Here is a 26106-nt window from a genome sequence, read left to right on the forward strand (position 1 = left end):
GGAACCAGGACCAGGCGCAGAGCCCGGTGCTGGTTGTTTAAATATGGGGGAACCCCTGTCACTTTTTTTCCCATATTTTTACAACCAGGACCGGCTCAAAGAGCCCCAGGCTGGTTTTGCTTAGGAGGGGGGACCCCACGCATTTTTTTTTCAAGATTTTAACAATGATTTATTTTTTTCTAAAGATGCACAATGAAGCCCAGCACGGATCTCACAGATCCGGCCGAGGTTCATTGTGTTAAAGTCGGCAGTGTTTTACAATTCACTCACGTAAAACACTGCAAAAAAATACGAATGACATCGACATCGGTAAATACGAAAATGCAGAATACGACAGCTTAGTAAATTAGTCGTAATAAATTCAAAAAGTTGCAATTTTACACTTTCGATGTCATTCGTGATTGAACTTTAACCTCAATCGGGAAAATAAGAATTTTAGTAAATATACCCCTATGTGCACAGCCGACGAAACGACATATCGCTAGGGGCATGTGTGTACATACAATAAGCCTATGAATGTTATGGTTCACAGACATATTGCCACACAGCAATGCTGATATATCATACAAATACAGGTTGAGTATCCCATATCCAAATATTCCGAAATACGGAATATTCCGAAATACAGACTTTTTTGAGTGAGAGTGAGATAGTGAAACCTTTGTTTTTTGATGGTTCAATGTACACACACTTTGTTTAATACACAGTTATTAAAAATATTGTATTAAATGACCTTCAGGCTGTGTGTATAAGGTGTATATGAAACATAAATTAATTGTGTGACTGTAGACACACTTTGTTTAACGCACAAAGTTATAAAAAAATATTGGCTAAAATTACCTTCAGGCTGTGTGTGTGTAAGGTGTATATGTAACATAAATGCATTCTGTGCTTATTCCAAAATACGGAAAAATCCAATATCCAAAATACCTCTGGTCCCAAGCATTTTGGATAAGGGATACTCAACCTGTATATTGGTACATCTGTCTATGGGTACGGCCAACCCAATGATATGTCAGCCTCAGAATTAATTGACTATAATGTCACATGTGGGCGGGTAGATTCAAATGGGTCTGATGGCAAGATATATCAGGCCAGGGCCATAACTAGGTTTCACTTGCAGCTTCCCCCCCTTTTTGAAGCCCAGCATCTCCTGACCTCCCCTGTCTCCTACCTGACCTATTCTGTCGCTCAGACCTATACAATATTCATGAACTCAACTTGAGATTTCTTTATTATTTAGTCACACTGTCCTTTATTACATTTCAAGATGCTGACATACCCGGGATTCTAACCAATCACCTGTGACATTACAGTCAGACAATCTATTAATTGAGCTATCTGCCCTTGCATAGAAAGATAGATAATTCTAAGTTAGAGAATTCTAACTAGTTGAAGCTTACCTTGCACCTTGTGAAAAAATGATCAGCATTGCGGCTGAGCAGATCTATGTAGTGCGTGGATGCAAGAGATTGGATGTGTGGTTGCACACTACATAGATCTGCTCAATTGCAATGCTGATCATTTTTTTTTACAAAGTACAAGTAGCTTCATAGTGTATAGTGTTAATAGATTTTATGCAGGATCAAATAGCTCAATGAGTAGGGTGTATGATTAGAATTCAACAGGTTATAGGCTTAAATCCTGGGGATGGCAATATATTAAATGCGTTATTTAATAAAGGGTATTGTAACTGAATAACAACAAGCTCTCAAGTTAAGTGCATGAATGTGGTATAAAGAGGATTTGTGTCTATATATATATATATATATATATATATATATATATATATACACACTAGCTCAGTGGTTTCCAAACTTTTTTGAATCACGGCACCCTAGAATATCAGAATTTTTTTCACGGCACCCCTAGGCAAAACATTTCTTATTGAGAATTTAGAAAGAAATATTACATTAAGTAGATCGAGTTTATATGTCATCCTTAGGGTCAGTTGTGTGGTGAGGGACAAGATTTGCTTCTGTTTGGCCGCATATTTTATGACTGGCAGCCACCAGCACTGGTTTTGCCTATTATATTGTCCATGAATAATTTGAATTGGTCCTGGATCACCAACCCAAGGCACCCCTGCAAGTGTCCCGAGGCACCCCAGGGAGCCACGGCACACAGTTTGGGAACCTCTGCACTAGCTGGAGTACCCGGCATTGCCAGGATTTTAAGAATGTCTGTTTACAAAAATAAATGTAAATATTAAACACACAGTATAAATAACATTGTACATCGCTGAATACCCGTGCTTTGCTACGGGATGAGGATGGTAAATTAGAATGATAGTTATTTGTTAATTTATGTTGGTTGGAGATCTAGTATATAGGCATATCTTGCTTCCCTGACGCACTTTGTGTAGTGGCCGGACCCATTTTTGGTCCCCCAAGGGACCCTGCTCTTCCCACTATACAACTCTCAGTGTGTGGCTTCCTGCTGCCTCCATTCCCCTCCTCACATTTTATCAGTGCCCATGTGAAATTATCGATTTTTTTATAGTCTCTTATATAGCGCAGCACATTATGTATCTCCTGATATACTCTGTGCTGCTGGGGTCCGTTCTACTTCCACTATATAACTCTCAGTGTGTGGCTTTGTGCTTTCCCCTCCTCACATCATGTCACTGGCCCTGTCACGTGCAGCCCTGTCATTACTGACGTATCATGCATGTCCTTTTATAGTCTGTGCTGCTAGCCCACCCCTAGAGGTGCTAGTTGTGTGTTACCCCCACAGTGTTTGTTACCAGAGTGTAAGTCATATGTGTAGCAAGTTTGGTGTAAATTGCTACAGGCATTCCAGAGTTATGCTGTCTGCCGAAAAACTCTGTGCTGTGCCTCAGCCCTAGGGGTGCTAGTGGTGTGTTACCCCCACAGTGTTTGTTCCCAGAGTGTAAGTCATATGTGTACCAAGTTTGGTGTAAATTGCTCCAGGCATTCAGGAGTTATGCTGTCTCCTGAAATACTCTGTGCTGCTATCCCACCCCTAGGGGGGCTAGGGGTGTATAACCCCCACAGAGTTTGTTCCCAGATTGTAAGTCAGATGTGTACCAAGTTTGGTGTAAATTGCTCCAGGCCTGCCACAGTTATGCTGTCTGCTAACATACTCTGTGCTGCTGTCCCACCACTAGGGGTACTAGTGGTGTTTGACCCCCATAGTGTTTGTTTCCAGAGTGTAAGTCATATGTGTACCAAGTCTGTTGTAAATTGCTGCAGGCATTCCAGAGTTATGCTGTCTGCTGAAATACTCAGTTCTGCTGCCCCACCTCTGCCCCTAATATTTATAGGGGTAAACTAGGATGGATACGTTGCACTTGTGTGACTTGTAAATATTTAATCCCTGGAGATTTATTCTATCATCCTCTTACTGGTAAAGCCCTTAAGATTTACCATAGACTTACTTGTAACTCTGTCTATACCGTTTATCAAATAATTTGCCCCTGTGGTCTTTCCTATATTGGAAAGACTGAACGACCATTTAAAGAACGTATGGCAGCCCATCGTTCTTCCATTAAAGCTGCCTTGGTCTCTGGTAAGAGCGATCAGCCAGTCGCAAGGCATTTTGCGCTGGCTGCGCATAGCCTCGCTTCATTAAAGTATAGGATGATTGACCACATTCCCCATTCCCTACATGGTGGTAACCGTGGCCTCAAGTTATTGCAATGTGAGGCTAAGTGGATTTTCCGCTTGGGGACTATTTCACCGAAGGGCCTTAATGAACATTCTGGGATCAGTGTTTTGGCTAGCAGTATTTAATATTCTATATTTGTCTCCTATTCCTTTTTTGAATTTTCTGTATGGTATATAATGTTGAGGTATTAAAGCATAGATATTTTTTCATGCTAATAGCCCTCTTTAGCTTTTTCATATGGTCTTGCTATATTGTTCTATATGTGATAATACTTAAGTCTCTATACTGGATTGGTATTCCGGTCAGCCGTACATTGTACTTTTGTATCTTGTTTCTATGGTGATGGGCTTAGTCACATGACGCCGCACGCTTCTGTTTCAGAGCGGCATGACGTCATTTATTCGCGCGGCCACCGGGTGTGCAGTCCCGCTGCGGCATTCGCGCCACGATGGGTGATACTGTCTATTTAAGGTAAGCTGTTCTGCTTATTTGTATTATACCTGACGAAAATGCCATTCTAATAAACGGGCATTGAAACGTTGTATTCAAAATACCTCTGCCTTTGTGAATCATTGGAGTGCCGCACCACCCTGTGTCTGCTATCTGCCTTTTTGTGAGGGCACCCAATGTACTATTCTCTACAAGTGGCTGTGCCGGACCCACTCCGTTCTCTCTCTCTCTCTCTCTCTCTCTATATATATAGTATATATATATATATATATATATATGTACAAACACAGTATATATATATATATATATATATATATGGGAAGGGGCATCATAGCATGGGCTTTCTCTGGAATCAATCTTGTCATGTCCCTTCACCACGAGGCATGCGCCTTATGTGCCTATTGGAAAAATGAGGGGGGGGGGGGCGCCAATTCTCTCTCTCTAGCACAGGGCACCAAAAAGTCTAGTTTTAAGACTCTGTGATAGTGTAGGACCTGCATGAAGGTGGGGTACCTTGAAAATCGGTATGCAGGCTTCCGTGCATTGGCCAATCCACTAACTAAACCCCCATCATTTATTTATTGAATTGTTGAGGATAAGTGAGTTTACTTTGGTGAGTGCTGGGTTCTTTGTTTGTATTTATTAGAGCGATGTGGTCATGGGCTACATGCACCCCGCCCTGTGAGTGGTAAGTACAGCTGTGTACCCCGCTTCTGTGGTGGAGAGTGCTGTGTTACATGCACCCCACCCTGTGAGTGGTAAGTGCATAGCTGTGCCCCGCTTCTGGTGTGGTGAGTGCTGTGGTTTTTTCTCTGTGCGTATACGATGGGGTTAATCTATGGTTAGCTCTTATTAACCGTGGCCACTAGCTTTCTCATGCACCCCTGTGTGGACTTTATTATCCTGAACCTGTCTCAGCTGTTCCATAGCAATCATCTTTGAGCCACTGCAAAAGGTGACTAGTGTACCTTTAAAAGCCATAAAGGGTGTGGCAGGTACACATTAAATCTAGCAGGCAGATGATGTGTGTAACAGCAGTGAAGTAGTCAGGTTTTAAGACTCTGTGATAGTGCAGGACCTGCATGAAGGTGGGGTACCTTGAAAATCGGTATGCAGGCTTCCGTGCATTGGCCAATCCACTAACTAAACCCCCATCATTTATTTATTGAATTGTTGAGGATAAGTGAGTTTACTTTGGTGAGTGCTGGGTTCTTTGTTTGTATATATATATATATATATATATATATACAGTATATATAGATATATATATATATATATGTACATACACAGAATATATATATATATATATATATATATGGGAAGGGGCATCATAGCATGGGCTTTCTCTGGAATCAATCTTGTCATGTCCCTTCACCACGAGGCATGCGCCTTATGTGTCTATTGGAAAAATGAGGGGGGGGGGGGGGGGCGCCAATTCTCTCTCTCTGGCACAGGGCACCAAAAAGTCTAGTTATGGCTCTGTATCAGGCAGTTGGTTGGTAAGTGTGTATGTACAAGATCTTAAGTGCATATACCTTATCGATCCTTAGCTAGGTCAGCAGTTTGGCTAAGTGTGTACCCAGCTTAAGACTGTAAGTGTTGGACATGTATGTTATGTTTGCTTAAATGAATCAGGAGAGTTAGGTCATGTTAAACAAGTGTAGTATACTTATTTCTGTATTATGATAATTGTGAAATTAATGTGGTAATGATGAGAGTGTGTTCAATGCAACATCATACTGACCCATGAGATTAACAGTCGGGGTGGAAGCTATTATGGATGAACTGTCCTTCATTCCAGTTTCAGCAGTGAGTATGAAGTTCTCTCCAGGCTGCAGAGGTCGACTGAAGGAAACAGTGATAGTGAAGGCGTTCCCCCTCCTGAGGATTATGTCAGTACTGTCATAGGCATCAGTACGATGGTTAGTCACATTAAAAGAGCGATACCACTCGGTGCTGGTGACCTGCAAATCTGTGGAACAGAGTGATATAGAGATATAAATATTAAATTGGAGCAGATAAAACACATGCATTTTAAGGGCTTAAGTGATCAAAGACAGACACTTGTTTGTGGGTCCGGTATGAAATCCTGACGGTCAGGATCATGGTCTTCAGGAGACCATCGCCGGAATCCCGACACTCAGAATTCCGACAGTAAGACAGTGAGTCCCCTTGTGGGCTTGCTGCGCTCGCCGCGCTTCGGGCCCAGTGGAGAGCTTCGCTCACCACAATATTCAATTCCCCCCCGAGTGGTGTGTGGACCACCACCCAAGTGGGAATACCGGGCTTCGGTCAGGATTTCGACCACTGGCATTTCCCCTGCTGTTGGGATTCCAGTGTCAGTATTTTGACAGCCGGGATCCCGTCAATTGCGAAATTAACTATGTCCCAGCATACTGTAGATATATGCAGTGGCCAATGAGGTCATTTAGAAGTGGCGGAATGGAAAATGTAAGTGAATGGATTTTTATACCTAAATTTACAATGTCAGACAGTCAGGCCGCCTAAGAAACATGTTTGGGGCCCTGTGCATGTGAACCAATATTTTAGAAATGATTTGGGTGATCATGTTGCCCCGTACAGAAGTGAAAAATAGCATGCATAGAATGTTGGGAGTGGTCAAGCAACCATGACACAAGAGATGGCACATATGTCCCTGGCCTAGGTACTACAGGAGGTTGGGATGTAGTTCTTTTGAGCCCTTCCATCCACAACCATACACATGTGGTACCCTGGAAAATGTTGTGTATACACCTTTAAGATTGCTTACAGGTCCACAGAAGCAGCAGGCGAAGGCACTGGCGCAGCAGGAGTTAAGCGAGGACCCTGGTCTGATCACATGGTCTGGATGCGGAAAGCTGATTGGGCAGGGCAGCTTGGGAACAGAGGAGCCTTGTGAGAAGAAGAAGGAGGAGTCGGCTGGAGACTGGAGGTGCTGGACGCATGCTGAGCAAGGAGCAGAGTGGGAGCTGAAAACGGGTGTCAGCCACAGGGTCATGTTGGGCGGGTAGATCAGCGCCGCAGAGTGGAAGTAGCGGGGTGCTGCAGGAGGGCCAAGTGCCAGGTGAGTGAGCGTTGAGACGTCACAGCCGGAGACCGGACACTGCCATGCCTGGTGAAATGCGAGGATACCATGGTGTAAGGAACCATAGAAAACTGGTCCAGCAAGTGAAATCCTCCGCTCTAGGAGTCTGAGTGAGTACATTTGAACTGATTGACCAAAGCAACGGGCAGGTTTGACATCCAGTTTAAGTATCCATTATTGCCATTTGTGCAGTGTTAGAAGGGCGCAGACAGCATAGTGCCATAATCTACAAGCTAAACCCTGCCAAGGGGTTATTAAAGACAACCATTGACACTGTTGGGACATTAAAGATTGAGTTTTTGTGCAGGTGCAAGGCAGACATATTTTCTGGAAAGGACTTAAGTCTTAGGGGGTAATTCAGAGTTGATCGCAGCAGCAAATTTGTTAGCAGTTGGGCAAAGCCATATGCACTGCAAGTGTGGCAGATATAACATGTGCAGAGAGATTTAGATTTGGGTGGGTTATTTTTGTTTCTGTGAAGGGTAAATACTGGCTGCTTTATTTATACACTGCAATTTAGATTTCAGTTTGAACACACCCCACCCAAATCAAACTCTCTCTGCACATGTTATGTCTGCCCCCCTGCAGTGCACATGGTTTTGCCCAACTGCTAACAAATTTGCTGCCCCGATCAACTCTGAATTAGGCCCTTAGTTATTTATACAAGTTTAAGTAAAGCCCTGAGTTTATTCAAACAAAAGACCCTCACTGCCATCCCTTCGCTAGCTACACCCTCTTTGGATAGAACTGAGATACATTTATTGCCGCTGAAGATCATTGTACCTTGGCTAGGGAAAGCTAGAAAGTTAGTGTTTGTTACTGCTGAATGTGATTTTCATCACTCTCCTCATGACCACATTATAGACTGTGACTCTAATTATAATATGCATATCTGTGATTCCAATTATAATATGCCCATATCTGTGATTCAAATCAATTGTCTTTTGCATTTTGAATGATTCATTGTGCTGTAAACTGTATCCAATTGTCTTCTCTTTGGGGGTCATTCCGAGTTGATCGCTCGATGACGTTTTTCGCAGCGCAGCGAACAGGTTACTACTGCGCATGCATATGCACCGCAATGCGCAGGCGCGTTATACGGGTATAAAGCGGATCGTTACTGGGCGATGGATTTAATGAAGAATCCATTCGCACAGCCAATCGCAAGGAGATTGACAGGAAGAGGGCGTTTGTGGGTGGCAACTGACTGATTTCAGGGAGTGTTTGGAAAAACGCAGGCGTGTCCAAGCGTTTGCAGGGCGGGTGTCTGACGTCAATTCCAGGACCAAAAAGACTGAAGTGATGGCAAGGGCTGAGTAAGTCCAGAGCTACTCAGAAACTGCAAAAAAAAACGTTTTTGTCCCGCTCGGCTGCACACGCGTTCGCACACTTGCAAAGCGAAAATACACTCCACCGTGGGCGGTGACTATGCGTTTGCATTGCACGGCTGCTAAAAGTAGCTAGCGAGCGATCAACTCAAAATGAGGGCCTTTGTTCTACTTTGATGCCCAATTCATTTTGTAATTACTCAATTTTAATGCCAATTAATCAATCATCATCTTCAATCCAGAGTTCATTGCGGCTCAGTAAAAATACATCCTGTTTGAATTGCAGACTCCTGTTTTGTATTAATCTATCCTACTTCTCTGAGTATGGTACTATAGCACAAGGTACAGGGAGAAACATTTCAGGGGAAAGATCCATCGTATAGCCACTCAACACCTGTGATACCTCTCTCGACCACTTAGACATACCAGCCAACCCTGGGGTGTTACACACACAAGGGGGAGAATGTAATAGCTTGCAAGAAGCAGGAAGTGTGAGTCTTTGTGTGAGTTCTTTCGGTTTTTAAAGCGGCAATCATTTACACCACAAAACCAACCTGGTTTTGGCAAATAAATGATTGCCGCTTTTTTAATAACACATTTTCTGCTTCTCGCAGGCTATTACATTCCACCAAAAATGTTAATCACCATCTGTGGAGTACTATCTAGTCCAGATATTTTAGAATATGAAACCAGTAACTTTCTAACAGGGCAATGGTTCCATGTATGTGGAAATGCATTATGGAATCCATATTGTGTAAACACCATTTAATATGAATACTGGGTGTATTGTCTATAGTTCAAAGGAAAAATCTGTGGTTCCTGACCCTAATACTGAGCTCCCATTCTGGCAGTGACAGCCAACACAAATCCAAAGAAGGTGGTATGCAGTGTAGTTCACTCCCCACACTATATGGTGAGATCCTGGCTGTCAAAATACAGACGCCGGGATCCCGACACAGCTAAGAAGACCGGCGCTGGAATCCTGAATGGGATCGGAATCCCAGCGCCGGAAACCCGACATCCAGAATCCTGATTGTTTCACTCCCGGCACGCAGGACAGGTAAACTGCAGGGGCGGGGGATTGGTTAGGTTTAGGCTGTGGGGGAGGGTTAGGTTTAGGCTGCAGAGGGGCAGGGTTAGGGTTAGGCACCCTGGTGAAGGTTAGGTTTAGGATGCGGGGGGCAGGGTTAGGGTTTGGCACCCTGGCGAGGGTTATGGTTATGATGCAAAGGAGGGAAGGTTATGTTTAGGCTGCAGAGGAGGGAAGGTTATGTTTAGGCTGCGGGAATGGGGGGTTAGGTTAGGCACCCCGGGGAAGGGGGAAGGTTAGCCTGCAGGTGGAGGGGGGTTTAGGTTTAGGCTGCAGGAAGGAATGGGTTAGGGGGGGCATTTGGGCGAAGGTAAGTATATCCTCACTGTCAGGGTGCCACGGTCGGTTTTCTGACTGCCGGCATAACAAACCTAACCCATGGCAGACAATAGTCAGATCTTTTGGGAAAAGTGGTATAAATGAGGTTGTCATCTTTCTTATTGCTGTAATTATGACACTAGACAGGCTTTGACTACAATGATAATGACCTATGTGTAAAACTTATAAAAAGAACAATATGAAAAAGAATTATGGGTTTGGAATAAAAAAACTAAATTTGTTGACCTTTCAATGGGTTTCATCCACTGTCATCATTCTTAAGCTGGGTACATTTGAGACGATGTGTACCCAGCGTGGCATCATTAGTGATGGGACTCGGCGGGGTAAAGGCATGGACAAGTGCATACACACTTGCTGATGCCGGCAGCGACAGCGGGGGGGAGTAGGACCATTCTGCATTCGGCAGCATGGCATCGCTAGCGACAGCCCCAGCTCTTCTTGCATGACCTGAGGCTGTCGCCATCGACCTGTGGGTGCACGCATCGGCATTGTGATAGTATGTTTGTGTATACACAGTACGCACCTTTACTCTCATATCAATTGCTTTTTAGTTTAAATTTTATAATGATGTCTTCCCAAAGCTATAATAATTTTTTGTTATCTTTTCAAGTATTCTTAGAAATTGTCAGTTTTAGATTGTAGTTTAGTTTTGAAAAAAGTCATGTATCCTGCCCTTAGAAGAATGTAGGTGAGATACCAGCTGCAGTATATAGGCCCTATTTCAGACCTGATTGCTCCTATGCGAATTTGCAGAGGTTTGCGTTCAGATTGTCGCCGCCAAGACAGAGTAAATACTCACCCCGTGCAAGTCTACGTATGCCGTGCAAAAAGCTTTGCATACGCCGGCCAGTTGCAAATCAGTTTGCAACTCACTCACCATCTAATGTTTTTTCCAGTCCGTGCAGTCTGTGCGCAGCCCAGGACTTACTCCTACAGTGCGATAGAATCAGGCAGATCGGGCCGGAGCTGACGTCACATACCCTCCCTGAAAACACCTGCATTTTTCCTGACACTCCCAGAAAACAGACATTTACCCCCCTAAACGTCCGCTTCCTGTCAATCAACCTGCGTACGCCTAGCACTCAAAAAAGACGCTGAATTCTTTTGCAGTTTGGCCTTGCACATGCACACTACCATCCATACGCATGCGCAGTTCATCGATAATCGGCTGCCTTGCGAATTCGCAAAACAGAGATCAGGTCTGAATTAGGCCCATACTTTCTATATCATTAGCTCCAAATGTTGAAACTACTGCATTGCCAATGAAAGACAAGTGCCTTGGATTTGACTTGTAATAAGTTATACTCTAATAGTGCAGCGAGGTACTTGTACAGACAGACTTTTTCACATTATAGATCATTTGCTGACTTGGTTCCAGGAAAACCTGATATATAGCACCTATAATTTGGAGGCTTATTTATGAATAATTATAATTTTCAAAGCAATGCAAATTGTGCAATTATACAGTGTGCATTAAGCCATTAACGAATTATCATGTTTCATGTGTGATCATGAAAAGACAAGCTGCCTGGTAACAAGCATACAGTAATAGCCACTGTTTAGAATGACAAGACAAAGAGAGGTCATATAGGTCCAGTTTGGCTAAAAATATCTAAGATGGGAATAATAGTTTTATTTGAATTGAGTCAGTTCATAAATATTTCATTTTTAACCTCATTTGTATTATTCTTTATCATGACATGGTAAAGAAAAAAATAAGAATTTACTTACCGATAATTCTATTTCTCGGAGTCCGTAGTGGATGCTGGGGTTCCTGAAAGGACCATGGGGAATAGCGGCTCCGCAGGAGACAGGGCACAAAAAAGTAAAGCTTTACTAGGTCAGGTGGTGTGCACTGGCTCCTCCCCCTATGACCCTCCTCCAGACTCCAGTTAGGTACTGTGCCCGGACGAGCATACACAATAAGGGAGGCATTTTGAATCCCGGGTAAGACTCATACCAGCCACACCAATCACACCGTACAACTTGTGATCTAAACCCAGTTAACAGTATGACAACAGAAAGGGCCTCTTAAAGATGGCTCCTTAACAATAACCCGAATTAGTTAACAATAACTATGTACAAGTATTGCAGATAATCCGCACTTGGGATGGGCGCCCAGCATCCACTACGGACTCCGAGAAATAGAATTATCGGTAAGTAAATTCTTATTTTCTCTATCGTCCTAAGTGGATGCTGGGGTTCCTGAAAGGACCATGGGGATTATACCAAAGCTCCCAAACGGGCGGGAGAGTGCGGATGACTCTGCAGCACCGAATGAGAGAACTCCAGGTCCTCCTTTGCCAGGGTATCAAATTTGTAAAATTTTACAAACGTGTTCTCCCCCGACCACGTAGCTGCTCGGCAGAGTTGTAATGCCGAGACCCCTCGGGCAGCCGCCCAAGATGAGCCCACCTTCCTTGTGGAGTGGGCTTTTACAGTTTTAGGCTGTGGCAGGCCTGCCACAGAATGTGCAAGTTGAATTGTGTTACAAATCCAACGAGCAATCGACTGCTTAGAAGCAGGTGCGCCCAACTTGTTGGGTGCATACAATATAAACAGCGAGTCAGATTTTCTGACTCCAGCCGTCCTTGCAATGTATATTTTTAAGGCTCTGACAACGTCCAACAACTTGGAGTCCTCCAAGTCGCTAGTGGCCGCAGGCACCACAATAGGTTGGTTCAGATGAAATGCTGATACCACTTTAGAGAGAAAATGCGGACGAGTCCGCAGTTCTGCCCTATCCGAATGGAAGATTAGATAAGGACTTTTATAAGATAAAGCCGCCAATTCAGATACTCTCCTGGCAGAGGCCAGGGCTAGTAACATAGTCACTTTCAATGTGAGATATTTCAAATCCACCTTTTTCAATGGTTCAAACCAATGGGATTTGAGGAAATCTAAAACTACATTTAGATCCCACGGTGCCACCGGAGGCACCACAGGAGGCTGTATATGCAGTACTCCCTTGACAAAAGTCTGGACCTCAGGGACAGAGGCCAATTCTTTTTGGAAGAATATTGACAGGGCCGAAATTTGAACCTTAATGGATCCCAATTTGAGACCCATAGATAATCCTGATTGCAGGAAATGTAGGAAACGACCCAGTTGGAATTCCTCCGTCGGAACCCTCCGATCCTCGCACCACGCTACATATTTTCGCCAAATGCGGTGATAATGTTTCACGGTGACTTCCTTCCGTGCCTTAATCAAGGTAGGAATGACTTCTTCTGGAATGCCTTTCCCTTTTAGGATCTGGCGTTCAACCGCCATGCCGTCAAACGCAGCCGCGGTAAGTCTTGAAAAAGACAGGGACCCTGCTGTAGCAGGTCCCTTCTCAGAGGTAGAGGCCACGGTTCGTCCGTGAGCATCTCTTGAAGTTCCGGATACCAAGTCCTTCTCGGCCAATCCGGAACCACTAGTATTGTTCTTACTCTTCTTTGCCGTATGATCTTCAATACCTTTGGTATGAGCGGCAGAGGAGGAAACACATACACTGACTGGTACACCCAAGGAGTTACCAGTGCGTCCACAGCTATTGCCTGTGGATCTCTTGACCTGGCGCAATATTTGTCCAGTTTCTTGTTGAGGCGAGACGCCATCATGTCTACAATTGGTCTTTCCCAACGGTCTATTAACATGTTGAAGACTTCTGGATGTAGACCCCACTCTCCCGGATGAAGATCGTGTCTGCTGAGGAAGTCTGCTTCCCAGTTGTCCACGCCCGGGATGAACACTGCTGACAGTGCTATCACGTGATTCTCCGCCCAGCGAAGAATCTTGGCAGCTTCTGCCATTGCACTCCTGCTTCTTGTGCCGCCCTGCCTGTTTACATGGGCGACCGCCGTGATGTTGTCCGACTGAATCAACACCGGCTTTCCTTGCAGGAGAAGTTCCGCCTGGCTTAGAGCATTGTAGATTGCTCTTAGTTCCAGAATGTTTATGTGAAGAGACTTTTCCAGACTCGTCCATACTCCCTGGAAGTTTCTTCCTTGTGTGACTGCTCCCCAGCCTCTCAGGCTGGCGTCCGTGGTCACCAGGATCCAATCCTGAATGCCGAATCTGCGGCCTTCTAATAGGTGAGCCTTCTGCAACCACCACAGAAGTGACACCCTTGTCTTTGGTGACAGGGTTATTCGCAGGTGCATCTGCAGATGCGACCCTGACCATTTGTCCAACAGCTCCCTTTGGAATATTCTTGCATGGAATCTGCCGAATGGAATTGCTTCGTAAGAAGCCACCATTTTTCCCAGGACTCTTGTGCATTGATGTACTGACACTTTTCCTGGTTTTAGGAGGTTCCTGACCAGATCGGATAACTCCTTGGCTTTTTCCTCTGGAAGGAAAACCTTTTTCTGAACCGTGTCCAGAATCATTCCTAGGAACAGCAGACGAGTTGTCGGGATTAAATGGGATTTTGGAATATTCAGAATCCACCCGTGTTGTCTTAGCACCTCTTGAGATAGTGCTAAAGCTGTCTCCAGCTGTTCTCTGGACCTTGCCCTTATTAGGAGATCGTCCAAGTATGGGATAACTAATACGCCTTTTCTTCGAAGAAGAATCATCATCTCGGCCATTACCTTGGTAAAGACCCGAGGCGCCGTGGACAATCCGAACGGCAGCGTCTGAAACTGATAGTGACAGTTTTGAACAATGAACCTGAGGTACCCCTGGTGTGCGGGGTAAATCGGAACGTGTAGATACGCATCCTTGATGTCCAAGGATACCATAAAGTCCCCTTCTTCCAGGTTCGCTATCACTGCTCTGAGTGACTCCATCTTGAACTTGAACTTTTTTATGTAGAGGTTCAAGGACTTCAGATTTAGAATAGGCCTTACCGAGCCATCCGGCTTCGGTACCACAAATAGAGTGGAATAATACCCCTTTCCTTGTTGTAATAGGGGTACTTTGACTATCACCTGCTGAGCGTACAGCTTGTGAATGGCTTCCAACACCCTCTCCCTTTCGGAAGAGACGGTTGGTAAGGCAGACTTCAGGAAACGATGAGGAGGATCCGTCTCTAATTCCAACCTGTACCCCTGAGATATTATCTGCAGGATCCAGGGGTCTACCTGCGAGTGAGCCCACTGCGCGCTGTAATTTTTGAGACGGCCCCCCACTGTCCCCGAGTCCGCTTGAGAGGCCCCAGCGTCATGCTGAGGTTTTTGCAGGAGCCGGGGAGGGCTTCTGTTCCTGGGAAGGAGCTGCCTGTTGGTGTCTCTTCCCTCTTCCTCTGCCTCGTGGCAGGTACGACAAGCCCTTTGCTCTCTTATTTTTGTAGGAGCGAAAAGGCTGCGGTTGAAAGGTCGGTGCCTTTCTCTGTTGGGGAGTGACTTGAGGTAAAAAAGTGGATTTCCCGGCAGTAGCCGTGGACACCAAGTCTGATAGACCAACTCCAAATAACTCCTCCCCTTTATACGGCAAAACCTCCATGTGACGTTTTGAATCCGCATCGCCTGTCCACTGTCGTGTCCATAAGGCTCTTCTGGCTGAAATGGACATAGCACTCACCCGAGATGCCAGTGTGCAAATATCCCTTTGTGCATCACGCATATAGATAAATGCATCCTTTATTTGTTCTAACGACAGTAAAACATTGTCCCTATCTAGGGTATCAATATTTTCAATCAGGGATTCTGACCAAACTACTCCAGCACTGCACATCCAGGCAGTTGCTATAGCTGGTCGTAGTATAACACCTGCATGTGTGTATATATTCTTTTGAATAACTTCCATCTTTCTATCTGATGGATCCTTAAGTGCGGCCGTCTCAGGAGAGGGTAACGCCACTTGTTTGGATAAGCGTGTGAGCGCCTTGTCCACCTTAGGGGGTGTTTCCCAGCGCGCCCTAACCTCTGGCGGGAAAGGGTATAATGCCAATAACTTTTTTGAAATTATCAACTTTTTATCAGGAGCAACCCACGCTTCATCACACACGTCATTTAATTCTTCTGATTCAGGAAAAACTGTTTGTAGTTTTTTCACACCATACATAATACCCTGTTTTACGGTATCTGTAGTATCAGCTAAATGTAACGTCTCCTTCATTGCCAAAATCATATAACGTGTGGCCCTACTGGAAAATACGTTTGAATTTCTACCGTCGTCACTGGAATCAGTGCCCGTGTCTGGGTCTGTGTCGACCGACTGAGGCAAAGGGCGTTTTACAGCCCCTGACGGTGTTTGAGGCGCCTGGACAGGCATTAATTGATTGTCCGGCCGCCTCATGTCCTCAACTGACTGTTTAAGGGAAGATAAACCATCACGTAATTCCACAAATAAAGGCATCCATTCTGGTGTCGACCCCCTGGGGGGTGACATCTGCATATTTGGCAATTGCTCCGCCTCCACACCAATATCGTCCTCATACATGTCGACACCACGTACCGACACACACCGCAAACTCACAGGGAATGCTCTAATGAAGACAGGACCCACTAGCCCTTTTGGGGAGACAGAGGGAGAGTCTGCCAGCACACACCACAAAGCGCTATATATACAAGGGATATCCTTATATTAAGTGCTCCCTTATAGCTGCTTTAATATATATATATATAGCCATTAATGTGCCCCCCCTCTCTGTTTTACCCTGTTTCTGTAGTGCAGTGCAGGGGAGAGACCTGGGAGCCGTTCTGACCAGCGGAGCTGTGACAGAAAATGGCGCCGTGTGCTGAGGAGATAGGCCCCGCCCCTTTTTCGGCGGGTTCTTCTCCCGCTATTTTTCCAGTCAGGCAGGGGTTAAATATCTCCATATAGCCCCTATGGGCTATATGTGAGGTATTTTTAGCCTTGTATAAGGTTTATATTTGCCTCTCAGAGCGCCCCCCCCCAGCGCTCTGCACCCTCAGTGACCGCCCAGTGAAGTGTGCTGAGAGGAAAATGGCGCACAGCTGCAGTGCTGTGCGCTACCTTATGAAGACTGAGGAGTCTTCAGCCGCCGGTTTCCGGACCTCTTCACGCTTCAGCATCTGCAAGGGGGTCGGCGGCGCGGCTCCGGGACCGGACTCCACGGCTGGGCCTGTGTTCGATCCCTCTGGAGCTAATGGTGTCCAGTAGCCAAGCAGCAAATCCACTCTGCATGCAGGTGAGTTTACTACTTTCCCCCTAAGTCCCACGTTGCAGTGATCCTGTTGCCAGCAGGACTCACTGTAAAGAAAAAAACCTAAACTAAACTTTCTCTAAGCAGCTCTTTAGGAGAGCCACCTAGATTGCACCCTTCTCGTTCGGGCACAAAATCTAACTGGAGTCTGGAGGAGGGTCATAGGGGGAGGAGCCAGTGCACACCACCTGACCTAGTAAAGCTTTACTTTTTTGTGCCCTGTCTCCTGCGGAGCCGCTATTCCCCATGGTCCTTTCAGGAACCCCAGCATCCACTTAGGACGATAGAGAAATAAGATTTTACTCACCGGTAAATCTATTTCTCGTAGTCTGTAGTGGATGCTGGAGACTCTGTAAGGACCATGGGGAATAGACGGGCTCCGCAGGAGACTGGGCACTCTAAGAAAGAATTAGGACTACTGGTGTGCACTGGCTCCTCCCTCTATGCCCCTCCTCCAGACCTCAGTTAAGGAAACTGTGCCCGGAAGAGCTGACATTACAAGGAAAGGATTTTGGAATCCAGGGTAAGACTCATACCAGCCACACCAATCACACCGTATAACTTGTGATAACATACCCAGTTAACAGTATGAACAACAATAGAGCATCAACCAAACGGATGCCAACATAACATAACCCTTTATTAGGCAATAACCATATACAAGTATTGCAGAAGTCCGCACTTGGGACGGGCGCCCAGCATCCACTACGGACTACGAGAAATAGATTTACCGGTGAGTAAAATCTTATTTTCTCTAACGTCCTAGTGGATGCTGGGGACTCCGTAAGGACCATGGGGATTATACCAAAGCTCCCAAACGGGCGGGAGAGTGCGGATGACTCTGCAGCACCGAATGAGCAAACTCAAGGTCCTCCTCAGCCAGGGTATCAAACTTGTAGAATTTAGCAAAGGTGTTTGAACCCGACCAAGTAGCTGCTCGGCAAAGCTGTAATGCCGAGACCCCTCGGGCAGCCGCCCAAGAAGAGCCCACCTTCCTTGTGGAATGGGCTTTTACTGATTTTGGATGCGGCAATCCTGCCGCAGAATGAGCCTGCTGAATCGTGTTACAGATCCAGCGAGCAATAGTTTGCTTTGAAGCAGGAGCACCCAGCTTGTTGGATGCATACAGGATAAACAGCGACTCAGTTTTCCTGACTCCAGCCGTTCTGGCTATCTAAACCTTCAAAGCCCTGACTATATCTAGTAACTTGGAATCCTCCAAGTCACGAGTAACCGCAGGCACCACAATAGGTTGGTTCAAATGAAAAGAGGACACCACTTTTGGCAGAAATTGCGGACGAGTCCGTAATTCTGCCCTGTTCATATGGAAAACCAGATAGGGGCTTTTATGTGACAAAGCCGCCAATTCTGACACACGCCTAGACGAAGCTAAGGCCAATAGCATGACCACCTTCCACGTGAGATATTTTAACTCCACGGTTTTAAGTGGCTCAAACCAGTGTGATTTCAGGAAACTCAACACCACGTTAAGATCCCAAGGTGCCACTGGTGGCACAAAAGGGGGCTGAATATGCAGCACTCCCTTTACAAACGTCTGAACTTCAGGAAGAGGAGCTAGTTCCTTTTGAAAGAAAATGGATAGGGCTGAAATCTGGACCTTAATGGACCCCAATTTTAAGCCCGAAGTCACTCCCGACTGTAGGAAGTGAAGGAAACGGCCCAGCTGGAATTCCTCTGTAGGGGCATTCCTGGTCTCACACCAAGCAACATATTTTCGCCATATACGGTGATAATGTTTAGCCGTCACGTCCTTCCTAGCCTTTATTAGCGTAGGAGTAACCTCATCCAGAATGCCTTTTTCTGCTAGGATCCGGCGTTCAACCGCTATGCCGTCAAACGCAGCCGCGGTAAGTCTTGGAACAGACAGGGCCCCTGTTGTAACAGATCCTGTCTGAGAGGCAGAGGCCATGGGTCCTCTGTGAGCATTTCTTGTAGTTCCGGATACCAAGTCCTTCTTGGCCCATCCGGAACAATGAGTATTGATCTCACTCCTCTTTTTCATACGATTCTCAGCACCTTGGGTATGAGAGGAAGAGGAGGAAACACATAAACCGACTGGAACACCCACGGTGTCCCTAGTGCGTCCACAGCTATCGCCTGAGGGTCTCTTGACCTGGCGCAATACATTTGTAGCTTTATGTTGAGGAGGGATGCCATCATGTCCACCTGTGGCAGTTCCCATCGATTTGTAATCTGTGTGAAGACTTCTTGATGAAGTCCCCACTCTCCCGGGTGGAGGTCGTGCCTGCTGAGGAAGTCTGCTTCCCAGTTGTCCACTCCCGGGATGAACACTGCTGACAGTGCTCATACGTGATTCTCCGCCCAGCAAAGATTTCTGGTGGCTTCCGCCATCGCCACCCTGCTCCTTGTGCCGCCTTGGCGGTTTACATGAGCCACTGCAGTGATATTGTCTGATTGAATCAGCACCGATTGGTTGCGAAGCAGGGTCTCCGCTTGACTTAGGGCGTTGTATATGGCCCTTAGTTCCAGGATATTGATGTGAAGGCAAGTCTCCTGACTTGACCACAGCCCTTGGAAACTTCTTCCCTGAGTGACTGCCCCCCACCCTCGGAGGCTTGCATCCGTGGTCACCAGGACCCAGTCCTGAATGCCGAACCTGCGACCCTCGAGAAGGTGAGTACTCTGCAGCCACCACAGAAGAGACACCCTGGCCCTGGGGGATATGGTGATCAGCCGATGCATCTGTAGATGCGATCCGGACCACTTGTCCAACAGTTCCCATTGAAAAGGTCCTCGCATGGAACCTGCCGAAGGGAATGGCCTCGTATGACGCCACCATCTTTCCCAGGACTCGCGTGCAGTGATGCACCGACACCTGTTTTGGTTTTAAGAGGTCTCTGACCAGTGTCATGAGTTCCTGAGGCTTCTCCGTCGGGAGAAAAACCTTCTTCTGGTCTGTGTCCAAAATCATGCCCAGGAAGGGCAGACGCGTCGTAGGAATCAGCTGCGACTTTGGAATATTCAGAATCCAGCCGTGCTGTTGTAACACTTCCCGAGAGCGTGCTACACTAATCAGCAACTGCTCTCTGGACCTCGCCTTTATGAGGAGATCGTCCAAGTATGGGATAATTGTGACTCCTTGCTTTCGCAGGAGCACCATGATTACTGCCATCACTTTGGTAAATATTCTCGGTGCCGTGGACAGACCAAACGGCAACGTCTGGAATTGGTAATGACAATCCTGTACTACAAATCTGAGGTACTCCTGATGAGATGGATAAATGGGGACATGAAGGTAAGCATCTTTTATGTCCAGAGACACCATAAAATCCCCCTCCCTTGCGATGACCGCTCTGAGCGATTCCATCTTGAACTTGAACTTTTCAAGTATATGTTCAGGGATTTTAAATTCAATATGGGTCTGACCGAACCATCTGGTTCGGGACTACAACATGGTCGAATATAACCCCCTCCTTGTTAAAGGAGGGGAACCTTGACCACCACCTGTGGAAGATACAATTTGTGAATTGCAGTTAACCCTGTTTCCCTCTCGGGGGGGGAGGCCGGCAGGGCCTTCAGTGAGGAGGCATCTTCTCAAAGTCCAGCTTGTATTGCCCAGGGATCTAACAGGGAGTGAACCCACTTGTGGCTGAACTTACGAAGGCGTGCCCCCACCGGGCCTAGCTCCGCCTGGATTTTCGTAGAGGCCGGGGAGGACTTCTGTTCCTGGGAACTAGCTGTGTTGTGCAGCTGGTTTCCTCTGCCCCCGCCTCTGGCAAGAAAGGACGCACCTCGGACTTTCTTGTTCCTTTGTTCGAAAGGCTGCAGTTGATAATGACGTGCTTTCCTAGGCTGTGCAGGAATATAAGGCAAAATATCAGAATTACCAGCTATAGCTGTGGAGACCAGGTCCGAGAACCCTTCTCCACACAATCCTCAGACCTCCATATGCCACTTAAGTTGGCATCATCTGTCCATTGCATATTCTACAGGATACGTCAAGCAGAAATCGACATAGCTTTGCCTCTAGGACCCAGTATACTCATGTCTCTTTGGGCATGTTTTATGATATATATCTTTAATATATCTATAAATATATTTCTATATATATATATATATATATATATACATATATATATATATATATATATATATATACATACTAGGGTCTCAATTTCTGCTGATAAGGTACCTGTCCACGCTGCCACAGCGCTATAAACCCATGCCGACACAATCGCCGGTCTGAGTAGTGTACCAAAATGTGCACGCTATCTGCAGGATCCCTGAGGATAGCTGTTAAATCAGGGCTACCCTGGGGGAAGATTCCCATCACATCCTGCCCTAGTGGGGAAAGGAAACTGCCTGAGAATTCTTTGTGGGAAGCTGCAGTCTCTTGTCTGGAGATTCCCGCTCTTTTTCCTCATGAGAGGAGGGAAATTTACCTCAGCTTTCTTCCCCTTAAAAAGTGTACCCTTGTGTCAGGGACAGATGAGTCATCAGTGATATGCAAATCATCTTTACTACAATAATCATATATTGAATACTTTTCTGCCATTTTGGCTGTAACTTTGCATTATCGTAGTCGACACTGGAGTCAAACTCCATGTCGATATCAGTGTCTATTATTTTGGATAGTGAGCATTGTGAGACTCTGAAGGTCTCTGCGCCATAGGGACAGACCTGGGTAGATTTCCTGTCTGTTCTCTAATCTTTTGTGCAATAAATTCACCTTGGCACTTACACATATCCAAACAGGTGTCGGCGTTGTCGACGGAGACACCCTCTCACACACATATTAGCTCCATCTCCTCCTTAGGGGAGCCTTTTACCTCAGACATGTCGACACACACGTACCGACACACCACACACACAGGGGATGCTCTATTTGAAGACAGTTCCCCCACAAGGCCCTTTGGAGAGACAGAGAGAGAGTATGCCAGCACACACCCCAACGCTATATGACCCAGGAATCACACAGTAACTTAGTGTTAACCCAGTAGCTGCTGTATATTGTTTTTACGCCACATTTATGTGCCCCCCCTCTCTTTTTCACCCTCTTCTATCATGCTTCTGCAGGGGAGAGCCTGGGGAGCTTCCTCTCAGCGGAGCTGTGGAGAGAAAATGGCGCTGGTGAGTGCTGAGGAAGAAGCCCCGCCCCCTCAGCGGCGGGTTTCTGTCCCGCGATTTTGTGTAAAAATAATGGTGGGGGCTCATGCATATATACAGTGCCCAGCTGTATATATGCCCTATTTGCCAGGAGGTACTCAATTGCTGCCCAGGGCGCCCCCCCCTGCGCCCTGCACCCTACAGTGACCGGAGTGTGTGGGTTAGTGTGGGAGCAATGGCGCACAGCTGCAGTGCTGTGCGCTACCTCATATGAAGACAGGAGTCTTCTGCCGCCGATTTTGACGTCTTCTTGCTTCACCCGCCGGCTTCTGTCTTCTGGCTCTGCGAGGGGGACGGCGGCACGGCTCCGAGAACGGACGACCAAGGTTAAGTTCCTGTGTTCGATCCCTCTGGAGCTAATGGTGTCCAGTAGCCTAAGAAGCGCAACCTAGCCGCAGTTAGTAGGTTTGCTTCTCTCCCCTCAGTCCCACGTAGCAGAGAGTCTGTTGCCAGCAGAAGCTCTCTGAAAATAAAAAAACCTAACTAAAATACTTTCTTATTAGCAAGCTCAGGAGAGCTCACTAAAATGCACCCAGCTCCGTCCGGGCACAGATTCTAACTGAGGTCTGGAGGAGGGGCATAGAGGGAGGAGCCAGTGCACACCAGTAGTCCTAATTCTTTCTTAGAGTGCCCAGTCTCCTGCGGAGCCCGTCTATTCCCCGTGGTCCTTACGGAGTCCCCAGCATCCACTAGGACGTTAGAGAAATTATTTTTATGATTATGTTTTGTACATCTAGAGTTTACTCTGGAGATGGAGTTTTAAACACCCTTGCTGAAAGGACATATGCTGTTTTACATGGTCGCAGCCCATAGTTGCCCACCCTCCCTCATTCTGCAGGAGACTCCCTGAAATAGTAGCAATCTCCCTGACTCCCTGAATAGTCCAGCAATCTCCCTGATTACACCTTACCCCCAGTATATAGCGGTTACATTCTTGGGGGGGATCAGAGATACATGCATTCAAATGGGATCATCGGCGTTATTTCCCTGCATTGGTTATAAGGCACAATGATCCCTATGGCTACATGCATTTTAAATAAGGTTTCTTGTGGCCACTTACAGTATATGGAACCTCTTGTAAAACACAATACATGAACAAATCCTTCAAAATATATTTTCTTCAACAAGTACAGTGGATCTTAAAACTTTGGGGCTCATTTACATTTGGATGTAAATAATTTTTATGACACACCTATCAGATGTAGCAGTACACGTCCACGCTGATAGGTGTGTTACTTTCACACAGGGATGGCCATTGGTGGGTTACCTATCGATGGTCACCATCAATGGTGGCTGGCAGACAACATGTTAATACATCTTGTAGATGTCCCTTCCTGCTTTGCCTCGGTAATGAGGTGAAGAAGGAAGTGTTATAGTGGCACGATGCGTGCCGCTTTAATACATTTACCTAGGGTCTATTTACTAAGCCTTCAATGGAGATAAAGTGGACAAAGGTAAAGTACCAACCAATCAGTTCCTAACTGTAATTTTTAATTTTTTAGGACCTCATCATTAGATGGTACTTTATCTCCATCCATTTTATCTCTCTCCAAGGCTTATGTGTACATAAACCCCTAAATAGACAAGAAAGAAAAGTAAGTAAAAGAAGGAAAGAAAGATAGGAAGTGAGGAAAGAACATAAAGAAAAGTGTGAGGGAAATCGAAGCAGTGAGCCAAGGAAAAGGGGGATCTAAAACAAAAATGGGGTACTAATCAGGTGGTGACTAATATGATAAGGGAAGAGATCATTTCCACCGTATCTATGAAAGATGAGCAGGAAAGGGAAATGAAGAGTAGAGACCGAGGGATCACACAATAACATTCGGGCATACTTGCATACCCTGCCACATCCTGCAGAAAATTTCCAATTCATGGAAGAGACTCCCACTGCCTCAGAAATTTCATTAAAATCAGAATCAGCTTTATTGGCAAGGTAAACTTGCATATACTAGGAATTGGTCTTCGGTTTCCTATACAACAGCCAAGTAGGTAACAGATAAGCAGGTGGTGGGCAAGTAAAGTCATACAGAAAGGTATATCTTAGGGACACAACAAGTGAGTTGCATGTACGTCTACTCAGTCAATGTTCAGGAGTTAAGCAGGCGGACCGCTTGGGGAAATAAACTTTTGAGGAATCCGGTGAACCCGGTGGGGACAGCCCTGTAATGCCTGCCTGAAGGAAGCAAGTTAAACATGCTATGGCCGGGGTGTAGCTGGTCCTTTACTATCCTCGTTGCCCACTTTTTAGCTCTGGACAGGTATAGGTCCTGGACTGAGGGAAGGTCGCCCCCAATGATCTTCTCTGTGGTTCTGACCACCTTTTGGAGCCTACATCTATCCCTCGCGCTGGCAGAGCCGTACCATAGCAGTATCGAGGAGCACAGTATCGACTCTACAATCGGGGAAGCTTCAGTGGGATGTTGAGCTTCCTTAGTTGCCTGAGGAAGAACAACCTCTGCTGCGCTTTCCCAACAATGGCATCAGCGTTGGACCCCCGTTTAAGGTCCCGGGAGATTGTGGTCCCTAGGAACTTGAAGGAGTCCACTGGCGATACCACACTGTCAGCAGTCATTAGCGGAGGTGCACTAGCTGACTTCTTCCTGAAGTCCCCTATCAACTCAGCAGTTTTGTGGGGCTTGATCTCAAGGTTGTTGTGGTTGCACCACTGGGCCAGCCTGTCTACTTCCCGTCTGTAGGCCGATTCGTCCCCGTCCTTATGATCTTTACCGGTTGCGCCTCTGGGGTGCAGTCATTTGTGTACAGGGAGAAGAGCAGGGGTGAGAGGAAACAGCCCTGAGGGGCCCCTGTACTAATGGACCACACTTGAGAGGTGAATTCCCCCGCTTTCACCACCTGTGTCCTATCTGTCAGAAAGTCTACTATCCAGGAACAGGTAGCTTCTGGGACCCCTAGGCGAAGTAATTTGGGGTGGAGGATGCTGGAGACGATTGTATTGAAGGCCGAGCTGAAATCAACAAACAGGACCATCGCGTAGGTACCGGGAATGTCTAGGTGCTGTAGAATGTAGTGCAAGCCCAGGATGACTGTATCCTCTACACACCGATTCAATCGATAGGCGAACTGTAGGTGGGTCCAGTTAGGGGCCAGTCACAGTTTTTAGGTGATTCCAAACCAGACACTCGAACGTTTTCATGACCACAGATGTCAGTGCTATCGGCCTGTAGTCGTTCAGGTTCGTGATAAAGGGATTCTTGTGGACCGGGACGATAGTGGATCTTTTGAGGCAGGAAGGGACTTTCTGTAGCTCCAGTGATTTGTTGAAGATCTTGGTGAATATGGGGGTGAGCTGACCCGCACATGCTCTCAGGGCAGATGGTGACACTCCGTCAGGACACCGAGCTTTCCTGGGTTTGGCCCTTTTGAACAGTGCCACCACCTCTTCTTGGGCGAGCTGCAGTGCCTGGAGTTGACCATCGGTGTTCGGGACATCATAGAGGTGATTGTTTGGGTCGCAAGGGACTTCTTTTGCGACCCTGCAATAAAAGTGGTTCAGCTCGTCTGCTAGGGCTTGGTGCATGGTGGTGGACTTCGATGTTTTCTTGTTGTTGGTTATGGATTGCATTTCTTTCCATACAGATACGAGGTCATTGGTGGAGAGATCATTTGTCAGCTTGTCCAAGAACTTCTTTTTTACTAGCCTGATTTCTTTAGTCAGAGAGTTCCTAGTTCGGTTGTATAGTGCTCTGTCAATGCTGACCATTGAACCAGGGCTTGTTGTTGTTGTAAATGAGGTAAGTCTTGGAAGGTACACACATGTCCTCACAGTAGCTGATGTAGGATGTGACAGTGTCTGTCAGGGCATTCAGGTCAGTTGCAGAGGCTTCGAAGACCCCCCCCATTCCGTTTAGTCGAAGCAGGCCTGAAGCTTCATCTTAGCCTCATTGGTTCATTTCTTAACAGTCATGACGACAGGCTT

The 26106-nt window shown here is 46.3% G+C and overlaps 1 protein-coding gene across 1 annotated transcript in view; it reads right to left on the reverse strand.

The window, feature by feature from the left end:
• LOC135055926 (protein-glutamine gamma-glutamyltransferase E-like) overlaps positions 1 to 26106 on the reverse strand; it is a 226952-nt gene that overhangs the window by 57964 nt on the left and 142882 nt on the right. The window contains exon 2 of the mRNA XM_063960528.1: positions 5825 to 6052. Within this exon, the coding sequence (XP_063816598.1) occupies positions 5825 to 6052 (228 nt within the window). The remainder of the gene's footprint in view (positions 1 to 5824; positions 6053 to 26106) is intronic.

The sequence above is a fragment of the Pseudophryne corroboree genome, chromosome 3 (genome assembly GCF_028390025.1).
Source record: "Pseudophryne corroboree isolate aPseCor3 chromosome 3, aPseCor3.hap2, whole genome shotgun sequence".
Lineage (NCBI taxonomy): Eukaryota > Metazoa > Chordata > Amphibia > Anura > Myobatrachidae > Pseudophryne > Pseudophryne corroboree.